Genomic DNA, 10,576 nt, shown 5'->3' on the forward strand with positions numbered 1-10,576 from the left:
CGATCGTGTCCATCGCCGCGATGGATGGTTTCTTCGGAACATCTTGGTACTTAGTCGTTTTCGCACCGCGCTTCTTCGTCTGGGGTCATCCACCGTCCCAAGCGTTACTTAGAATTTCGTGTCGCGGGAATGGGTACGACGCTCACCTGCACACCGGTCTGCTTCGTGTCAGCAGTTCGACGTCTGTCAGGCTTACTTCCGCCAGCCTGCCAGAAGATATCAGATAAGTATGACCTAGGACACATCCGCGATCCTCACCCATTCGGACGCGGACATCCCCAGGCGTGTGCCGCACCCCCCACGGTCGTAGTCGCTGTCGCTGTCTGATTCCTGCTCTTTATCTTGTCTCTCCTTCTTCAGCTGGGCGGCATGGTCAGAACCAGCCACGCGCGGTCCAGATAGAGTACACTCACCTCAATGAGGCGGGTGATCCGTCGCGCGAGTTCTAATGCGTCCAACGCAATGCCCCAGCCGTCCAGGTTCGCATGTTGGGTTCTTATGAGGACCATAGCACCACGTGAACCGCGTCAGCGACCAACCACAGCGCGTCATGCAGAGTTGAGGTGGACGTGAAGGACGAGCGGCTGGGAGACCATATATACAGCGTGCCTTCGTCGTCGAGAGTGGACTTGAGCGAAGAGGTGAGCGTCTTCTCGTCGGCGTGGTCGACAAACACCCGGGCCTATATCCCCTGCATCAGCAGACGATACACTGCGCTGCCACTTTGCTCACCTTGTGCCACTGGATCACCAAAGGAACGTCGTCGGTAGCGTCTCGCATCATCACCCGTATGACATCTTTCCAGTGAGATGATCTGCCCGCACTTTCCTCCCACATCCGCGCGTAGATGCCGAATTCGAAGCACTCTCCCGCCTGCGCACGCACCCATATCCATCCCGCGTGATATGGCTCTAGTCGGATCTTCGTACGCAGAAGGGCCTGCCAATCAAAGGCTTCCCACAGCTGCATCTCCATGATCCGATGGTGTGTGTAGCGCGTGGCGATCGCGCTGATCCTCGTCAGGTCGACCATGCCTTGTTCGAGCTTCACGGTGGCGACGTGGATACTATGGCCCACCACGCCCTGTAGCTATGTCAGCCGCGTCGGGTGTCTGCAGCTCTGACAACGCTCACGACATTCCAAACCACAACGTTCGCTTCTTCAAGGTCAACCGTAGTCTGTTTCACGGGCGTCATTCGTATCGCTTCGAACACTCCATGTGGAAAAACATACCTCGCCATTGTACACCTCGTCCGCCCTGTGCCTTTTCTCCTTCTCCCACGGTTGTCCTTTCTTTTCCTCTTCGGGGTATTGGGGTGGTGGCGGCGGCGGCGGTCTGAATCTTCATCGTCGCTCTTGCGGTCGTCGCGGTGGTGGTCATTGTCGCTGTCGCGCCCGTGGCCGTCGTCGCGCCCGTCGTGGTCGTGGTCGTGGTCATCGTGGTCGTCGTGGTCGTGGTCGTCGCCATCGTGGTCGTCACGGTTGTGGTCGTCTTCTGATGAGGAGGTGACATGTTCCTCATTGAGGTCCTCGGCATCTTGGTGGGGTGCTTGCGCCTCTTGCTGAAGTGCCTCATCGATCTTTCGCTGGCGCTCGATCTTCAAGAGGATGTCATCAGGAGGCCCCGTCTGTGTTGGGTAGAACCTGCAGCGGTCGGACCCCCTCCGCTTGTCGTGCTGTTACTTCGTTTCAGTACTCGAAGGAGGACAGCACAAGACACTCACAACGACAGGCTCCATGGCTGCTGAGCGATGACAGGTAGGGGAGACGATAGGAGGTGGTGAGCGGGGACGGCGCAAATTTGGGCGACGCTTGCGTTTCGAGGCACTTCCTCTTTCGGCTTGCGCGATCGAACGGGCCGTGCTACCTTTATGTCCCTCCTCCGAGCCGACTCTCAGTACGTATCCATCTACCAGGGACACATGCATTGCATTTTTTGTTCTACTGAGAACTGCTTTCAAAATTCGCTCAATGCCTGAGAACGCCACGACGGCGTCCTCAGGACGTCTCTCTCTATGTATATACTCGGCGCCGAAGTAACAGGGTCTACATATCACAATGGAATACAACAGCACTGTATCGCCGTGGACTCTGATACGAAACTGCTCGCTTCAAGTGCCGAGCGACATCACTGTCCGAGATCAGCTGCATGAACGACACTTGCTGACTTGAGACTCACTCATGAACGTGTTCAATCCACGTTACGACGAGCCAAGCGGTCGCGCTCCTCTCGCTCCAGCCGGTCAATGAAGGGGCCACATCCCCAGGCGTCCGTGTTGAGTGCGCTTCGTATGAGCAGCATGTGAGAGTCGGCATCGGTGACTTGGTCGTGCACAGTGCGGGAGATCCATGTCGACGTCTTGGAACACCAGGTCATGACGTCTTCGGAGAGGTCTATCGCTGCGTTGAGGCGTTTGCAGTGTTGGATCACATCGGAGAAGGTCTTCCCCACTTGTGAGTTCATGTGGCACAACGATGGGCCGCCGTCGACATTCTGGATACGTTAACGCAGCATAAGAAAGCAGGTTTGTGCGCTCACCTTGGTCCACACAACAACGGTGTAGTTGATAATCGACATCATCTCGTACCATCCTCGGTACTCGACAACATCGAGTACTGCATTTCCCCGTCGAGTCGAGTCGTACCTTCCGATAATGTTCCCGAAGTTCTTGCAGACTCTATCCCAGTTTCCCACCCGTACCAGCATGATGGGGAGGTCTTGTACCACCACTACTTCGTCGTCGAAAGAGGCCAACGCCCAGTTACCATCCTTCCAGAAGCCCACCGTCGCCGAAGTCTCCGCCCACCTCCGCAGGAGCGCGCGCAGGCGTATCCGATGATGCGATCCCACGGCTTGAGGAAGCTCTCTCCGCGTCGTAGCCTGGCACACAAATCATTAGCCAGCAGATCGTATGAAGGAAGGCGCGACATACACCCGTGTTGAACACGTAGACTGTAGCGACCCATGCGTTTACGACGGCTTTAGGGATGTGCAGCGTCTTGTTTGGGCCGGCGGCGTCGGTATGGCGTGAGTGGGTCGAGGGAATAGTCATCACCGCTGTCTGGCTGAGGTGAAGTGGCGATGAGTGGTGGGGGCAGCAGCGCCGACAGGGTGCCGTTGGGCAGGCGGTCGACGACAGGGAGGACGACTCCCTTTTCGAGCGACATCCGGATTCCGCGTCCAGGCCCTCATCGGGACGGAGCCCGCATTGCGCTGATCGCGTCGTGCGCGTCACACACGTTGCCAATGCTGATATCTCTACATGACGATACAAAAAGGTGAAACATTCGCGCTCTACAGTGGCTCACACCCCGTCGTTCACTTGCTTGTCTGCGGGATGCACGCTTTCAGACATAATTCCATCGCCCCAGGCACGAGCTCACCTTGGCCCTCTTGTTATGGCCGCCTTGCGATTCTTGCAGCCTCTGCGCGTGATTGATCAGTCCCGTCTCCGCGCAGGAAACACATGAAACTCACCTTGCTCGCAGACACGATGTCCTCCGTCGCCACAACCACCTTGTTGTGTTTTTCCAGCTGTTCTATGAACCGTCCGGCGAAACGCGCGCGTTCGTTCTCAGCGTGACGGAGCAAGAGTGTCTGGCAGCATATGTCGTGAACGTTCGCGTCTTCGTTACCGGTTATCCAGGATGAAGCGCTGGGGTTCTGTCATGGGACGAGTCTAGATTAGATTAGATATGTTAGCGTAATCTCTCTCTCTCGTCCGGATCAGTTCTTTGTTCCGTTCATGTATATAAACGCGCTCCGCAGGAGCGCGGCACGATCCTCACTCTACTCTTTACCACCATCAGTCCGTGTGTGTTTCTTTGTCCGTTCGTCCGTCCCTTAAGTCTCGTTCATCGCGTCGCCTCGAACACTCGAGCGACGATCCAAGGGCTGTAGCCTTCTCTCGAAGAGCGCCCTGTCTGAACAACTGAGTGACTACGACGATCGTCAGGAGGAATCCTACGAACCGCTTCGCTGGAACTTAACAATTGGTGGACACCCCGAGTTCCTCTCTCGATCGTCTCTCACCATGGCTCAACGTAACAACAAGAAGAAGAACAATCGTCATCAATCTATGCCCCAACCAACTACACCCTCGCCACAACTCGCTGCTCCCACTAACGGAGTCATCAACGGCCACGAGCCGCCGGACGAGACTGATCGTCGCCCACCCGAGACAAAGACACCCACTCCAATTTCATCCCCTACCCCGATCGTTTCGCCGACTCCAATCACCATTCCACCTCCCAGGATCACAGTCGAGACGAAGTGGCCCGGCGAGAACCTTCACACACCCCGGACATCGTCTCCATTGAGCACCGTGCACTCGGGAGTGGCATCAGTCGCATGGGATGGGTTCTTTGACATCACGAGCGCCACGGAAACACATGCCATAGAATATCGTGCGGACAGAGTTACCTCAATCCACGGCTCCGTCTACAACTATATCGGCGATATCTTGCAAGACCTGGAACGCAAGAAGTTCGTGATCACCGCATTGAAGGCTGGCCATGAATACACAGGACGACAGACACTCCGACCCAGCAAACAGAACCATCTCCGACTCGTCCTCGGAAGCGGAGTGTTTCGCAAGGAACGTTACCTTCTCCTTGACATCGTGGCCTCTCCGCGCATGCTAGCAACGAGGAAGGATCGTCTCTGGCCTGATCCTGTCGACATGGACGAGCTCGCCCTCATGTTGGGACAACGTCGCGCGGAAGCCGCTCCATCCTTTGTGATCGCCGATAGACGACTTCCGCTTGTTCCCGTTTGGGGCCGAGACAGCACGACCTGCATGCGGATGCATTCCGAGAGTAATTACGACATCCTGTCTGTCTGCTTTCAACGCGAAGTCGAAAGTTTCCTACAAACGTTAGCCGACGTCCACACCTTCACTGAGAAATCCGAGCAGCCCGACGATGACGACCTGCCTGCTCTGCGACTCGGCGAACCCGAATCCGTGAACGAATTCCGCCCTCCTTCCCCCGTCAACGGCTTACGCACACCAAACGTCACCTACCAGCAGTGTGCCGAAGAACACTCACTGACGCGGGAGGAACCTCAGACGAAGTTCTACACCCCCGCAGGGATGCCCGAAAAGTGGCCGACTCCTGCCAAGGAGATCGTGGGGAGAGCTCTCACGCGAGCACAAGCCGCACTCTCGACGCAAGGCGCACTACGGCAGCATGAGGTGTCTGAGATCAAGCCCGTGGCAACACTGGCTCGTCACGAGTATCCCACAGATACGACGTCCCTCCGGAATGAATACCACGAGGAGTACCCACCGATACTCCGTGATGCACCTCCGCATCTCGTGAACATTGTACCTATCGCGCCAATAGAACACAAAGCAGAGACGTCACGAGGAGACACGCAGGCTCGCTGGGGAGGATCACTCCAAATACATCCACCTGTGCACACCGCAGGACTGCAACAGATATTCGGGCAGGAGGATCAGCCTCGAGCACCAGAACCGCGTATTGCGCAGTCATTGACGTACAACGCGGACTCGAGCTGGATGAGCACCCCGTCTTCAATCCGCGTGACGACTTCCTCTGATCACGAGGCCCATCCTGACACGCGCGTGGACCGTTCCTCTCCGGGCAACGTGATTCACCCACACCAAACTGCGGGGACCCCGACGCAAACAGAGCGACCAACGGGAGCCTTTTGGATGGAGCGCCCCACAGCTCAAACACCGGGACTGTTCCAACCACACACGATGGGTTATCACTCCGCGACCTATAACACGAAGAGGAGTACCTCGCACTCACAAGGGCTATACTACGGCGATAAACACCAGTACTATGGGGTTCGATACAATGAACAGACCGGAGGAGGACCTCCTCACGGCGGATCGCCCAGTGGAGGAGGACCTCCGTTCAACAGCCCATCGGGAGAGAGAACCCCGCGTGACAGACTCCCTGGCAGAGGACCCCCGCACGACGGACCTCCAGGAAGAGGATACCCGTGCAGCGGACCACCCGGAGGGGGAGGACCTCCAAGCGGAGGATCACCTGGAGGAGGCTCCCCTAGCGGAGGCCCACCGAACAACGGACCACCAGGAGGGGGTCATCCATACGTCGGACCGCTCGGAGGAGGACCACCACACCGTGGACAACCTGGGGGAGGACCTCCACACGGTGGGCCGCCCGACGGAGGACCTCCGCACGGCGGGCCACCGGGGGAGGACCTCCTCACCGCGGACCACCAGGAAGCGACGCGCGCGACACAAGGGGAAACCCACGTCCTGATGGAGGGAAGTCATCCCTTGGAGTACGCTTTGACATGAAAATGAAAGTCACCGAGGTCAACACATGGGACGGAGATACCTCCAAGCTCGTCAAATGGCTGATCTACATCAACGGTCTAGCCAAGATCTCAGCGGACGTACAGGAACAGCTAGGACAGGTCGTACCTCGACGACTGGTGGGTCGCGCAGCAGACTGGTACGACTCCCTTCTGGAGGATCTTCGTAGGTGGTGCGAGCTGGATTGGTCGAATCTGCGATCAACAATAGGCAAATACTACATGAGCCCATCATGGATGGAACGCACCAAGAAAGACGCAATCGCTGCAAGGTACCGCGACAAGGGCCACGAGAAGGAAACCCCAAGCGAATACTTCATTCGCAAACGCGAACTGATCCTCTTGACGATGCAAGCCAACGACCGAGACATCATCAGCTATATCTCGGAGACGGTACCGACAGCGTGGCATACCGGTATCCTGCGCTGGTCCGACTACAGAACCGCAGCCGAGCTCCAGATGGACATGCATCTGAACGAGGAGCATCTCATGAAAATGGAGACCTTCATGGGAGAAAGAGATTCGTACTCACACAACCGACCACATTGGAAACCATCCGCACGCGTAAACGTGGGCACAAGCGAAAGAGCACCAACCACCAACGACTACCCATTCCCACTCGACCGCTCGGTCTCGAAGAACCCTCCGGACGAGCGGGGCCGCCGACCGTGCCGTCACTGCGGGAATCCGAAGCACTGGGACCGAGATTGTCGACATGCGCGCAAGGGCGAGAAACTGGCACGGGTGAACCTAGCGAGAAGTCCTCTCAGCGACACTGAAAGAGCGGGTGAGCAAGAGTATGAAGAAGCTTACTTCGAGTCCATGGACGACGACAACGACGACAGCGATGCAGGGACACCCTACCCTTCATCGACGGATTTTTGAGCGCACCCTCGGCCTCTGACGCCTTTCCTCCAGATCCTGGAAAAGCGCCGTCACGTTCGAGGGAGCAGCCTGCGGTAGAAAGTCAGACCTATATCGCGAGAACCCAGAATGCCGTGCGTCGAGAACAGGACAATTTCGACGCTACCTTCTGCTCCGCTTTCAAAGCCCATGCTACGGAAGAAACCGACAACGTCATACCTCTCAGGAAGCATATGACACGACCGCCAGGATGTACCTTCCTCGGCGCACAAGCCACCACTCTTCCAGTACACCTCCACGACCCACACTCCACTCCTGTCTCTGCTATCATCGACTCCGGCTCCGACATCACGCTCATATCACAGCGAGCGTTAGAAGCAATACCTGACGGACCGCGGCCGCGAACAGGACAGAAGATACGATTAGTACAAGTCACAGGCAACGCAACGATTACCGGCTACGTACCACTGGATATCTATTTCGCCACTCAATCCCGGAGTCTCGTCAAACTAACCGTGGATGCCTACGTTGTGAAAGGCATGACGGCACCCTTCCTACTGGGAAACGACTTCGCAGATCAGTATTCCGTATCCATATTGCGCGAAGAAGGACGTACCCGCGTAACCTTCGGATCATCAAACTTGTACGCGGACGCTCAGAACTCGGTCGGGCAGCCAGTCCTACTCGACGAAGAAGGGCGATCCTTCCGGGTGTCGGCAAAGGTAGACGTCGACGAACCCGAAACCCTGAAGCCTAGCGAAGAAGTACGAGCGAAGGAGGAGACTACCATCGGTCCTGGACAGTCGAAATTAGTGGAAGTGACAGCCAGCTTCGAGGAACACGGCTCACCACTTCTCGTTGAACGAATGTTCAACTTCACACGGAATGTCGAAGACGTTTACGGTGCACCGGACACGCTGATCTCCTCAGCATGCCCACGGATTCCAGTCGCGAACTTCTCGTCGTTCCCAGTCAAGATCGGAAAGGGGCAATTACTAGGAATTGCGCGCGCACCAGAGCAATGGCTGGATCACAAGGGTAGTTTCTCCGTGGAGGAGATAGATCGCATGACTGCACACGCCAACCTAGTACGACATCTTGTCAGTCAACAACTTCACGACAAAGGGGTCGGACTTACTCGAGCAGAACCCGAAGGCGACCTAACAACCGCACGAGCTAGCAAGGACGTGGGAGAGGATCCACTCGCAGAGGAACCTCTGGAAGGCGGACCAAAGACTTCCGAACCACCACCGGACGATGTAGCGCTGGAAGAATTTCTGTCGAACCTAGACATCTCGAGCGAAGTCAGAGGGGAGGATAGACAACGTCTCGTGGAAGTACTCACCAAGAACCGAGCTGCCTTCGCCCTCGACGGACGGTTAGGGGAGGCGAAGAACACGGAATGTACAATCCCACTACGAGCGAACGCCAAAGAAGTCTCATTGCCACCATTCCCTGCATCCCCAGCGAAACGCGAAGTGATCGATCAGCAAATGGACAAATGGCTAACACTGGGGGTAATCGAACCGTCAATATCACCCTGGGGAGCCCCTGCCTTCATCACATACCGCAACAATAAGCCTCGCATGGTTGTTGACTATCGTAGACTGAACGAGATGACCGTTCCGGACGAATTCCCATTACCGAGACAAGAAGACATCATGAAGGAACTGTCCGGAGCACAATGGCTGTCGACAATGGATGCCCTGTCAGGGTTCACACAGATCAGCATCGCAACGGAGGACAGACCCAAGACGGCGTTCAGAACTCACCGAGGTCTATATCAGTTCACGCGAATGCCCTTCGGCCTACGAAACGGGCCGAGTATCTTTCAACGCGAGATGCAACGCGTACTCGCTCCCTTCCTATGGATTTTCGCACTCGTCTATATAGACGATATCATTGTGTATTCAAAGACCTTCGGCGAACACGTCACCCACCTCGATCATGTCCTCCTAGCCATAATCCTCGCGGGCTTGACACTATCACTCCCGAAATGTCACTTCGCGTATCGTCAACTGCTCCTACTAGGTCAGAAAGTATCACGACTCGGGTTATCAACGCACCGAGACAAAGTACAGGCCATCCTTGATCTCGCACCGCCCAAGAACACAGCAGAACTGCACACGTTCCTGGGAATGATGGTGTACTTCTCGTCATACATACCCTTCTATGCGTGGATAGCGGCACCACTCTTCAATCTCCTGAAAAAGGAACGCGAATGGGAATGGGAAGACGTTCATCAAGAGGCGTTTGAGCTGAGTAAACAAGTACTCACGCAAGCCCCCGTTCGTGCACACGCTATGGCTGACCGTCCATACCGTGTATATTCGGACGCCTGCGACTATGGGTTGGCGGCTATCTTGCAACAGATCCAACCCATAGCCATACGAGACCTGAAGGGGACCAAGTTGTACGACAGACTGCGACAAACATACGAGAAAAAGGAACCCATACCTTCGCTCGTAGCGCAAGTTGCCAAGGGAGATCCGGACGTCCCTCCGACAGGTGACTGGGCAGAGGACTTCGAGGACACAATCGTCCACATCGAACGCGTCATAGCGTACTGGTCACGAATCTTGAAGCCAGCAGAAAGAAACTATTCCGCTACAGAGCGCGAAGCGTTAGCACTGCGAGAAGGACTAATCAAGTTTCAACCTTACATCGAGGGCACAAGCCCGATCCTTGCGATCACGGACCACGCGGCGCTGACCTGGGGGTGTTCCTTCCACAATGTCAATCGTCGTCTGCAGACCTGGGGAACGACGTTCGCTGCATTCCCCGGATTGCGAATCGTACACCGAGCTGGCCGAGTACACTCCAACGTAGACCCAGTCTCACGCCTTCGTCGACGCGTACCAGAACAGCGAGGGCCAAACGAGTTGGATGGTGTGGTACTTACATTGGGAGAACAAGCGGAAGACATTCTGAGGAACGCGTATGAGGAACTGGGTCCAAGGTTTGAGGAGAAACTGCTCACCGTTGCGTCCAAACACGTCAAGACCCTGAATACAGCAAATATCAGGGCCATCAACGTCGACACGGCAGTCGAGGACGCATCCGACCTGCCCAACTCGGGATACTGTGCCGCGACTACGCACTCGCTGCTGATTGGTTTTGCACCGGAGAACGCGGAAGCGTGGAAGCTTGCCTACCTACAAGACGAGTATTTCACGTCAGTATTGGCAGCGATACGAAACGACGATCCCGAGAAGCCTACATACTCTCAGTACTACCTCAGCGACGACGGGCTCTTGTACTTCGAGGACTGGAACGGGGCGAGCAAGCTGTGTGTACCGAAGGAGCTACGCACACAAGTGATGAGAGATTGCCACGATGAGAAGACAGAAGGAGCTCACGGAGGATATCACCGGACGTACAATCGCATAGCAACGGTTT

General features: G+C 56.1%; 3 protein-coding genes across 3 annotated transcripts; 1 reads left to right on the forward strand and 2 right to left on the reverse strand.

The window, feature by feature from the left end:
• Positions 1–234: 234 nt before the first annotated feature.
• Positions 235–1,739, reverse strand: BXZ73DRAFT_83056 (uncharacterized protein; the record flags this gene model as incomplete). The annotated part of the gene is made up of 6 exons (XM_048023851.1): positions 235–360; positions 414–495; positions 603–682; positions 733–1,066; positions 1,234–1,676; positions 1,725–1,739. The coding sequence occupies 6 exons, from the start codon at positions 1,737–1,739 to the stop codon at positions 235–237; spliced, it is 1,080 nt and encodes a 359-aa protein (XP_047871167.1).
• Positions 1,740–2,191: 452 nt separating this feature from the next.
• BXZ73DRAFT_83057 (uncharacterized protein) lies at positions 2,192–3,356 on the reverse strand (the record flags this gene model as incomplete). The annotated part of the gene is made up of 5 exons (XM_048023852.1): positions 2,192–2,494; positions 2,540–2,881; positions 2,934–3,062; positions 3,241–3,259; positions 3,310–3,356. 5 exons carry the CDS (start codon positions 3,354–3,356, stop codon positions 2,192–2,194), a joined length of 840 nt encoding a protein of 279 aa, XP_047871168.1.
• A 4,687-nt stretch (positions 3,357–8,043) lies between these two features.
• Positions 8,044–8,661, forward strand: BXZ73DRAFT_57441 (uncharacterized protein; the record flags this gene model as incomplete). The annotated part of the gene is made up of 1 exon (XM_048021584.1): positions 8,044–8,661. A coding segment is annotated over one exon (618 nt), but the record flags the coding sequence as incomplete, so codon positions are not given.
• Positions 8,662–10,576: the final 1,915 nt, after the last annotated feature.

Source organism: Epithele typhae (assembly GCF_022376455.1).
Source record: "Epithele typhae strain CBS 203.58 chromosome Unknown BXZ73scaffold_156, whole genome shotgun sequence".
Taxonomy (NCBI): domain Eukaryota; kingdom Fungi; phylum Basidiomycota; class Agaricomycetes; order Polyporales; family Epitheliaceae; genus Epithele; species Epithele typhae.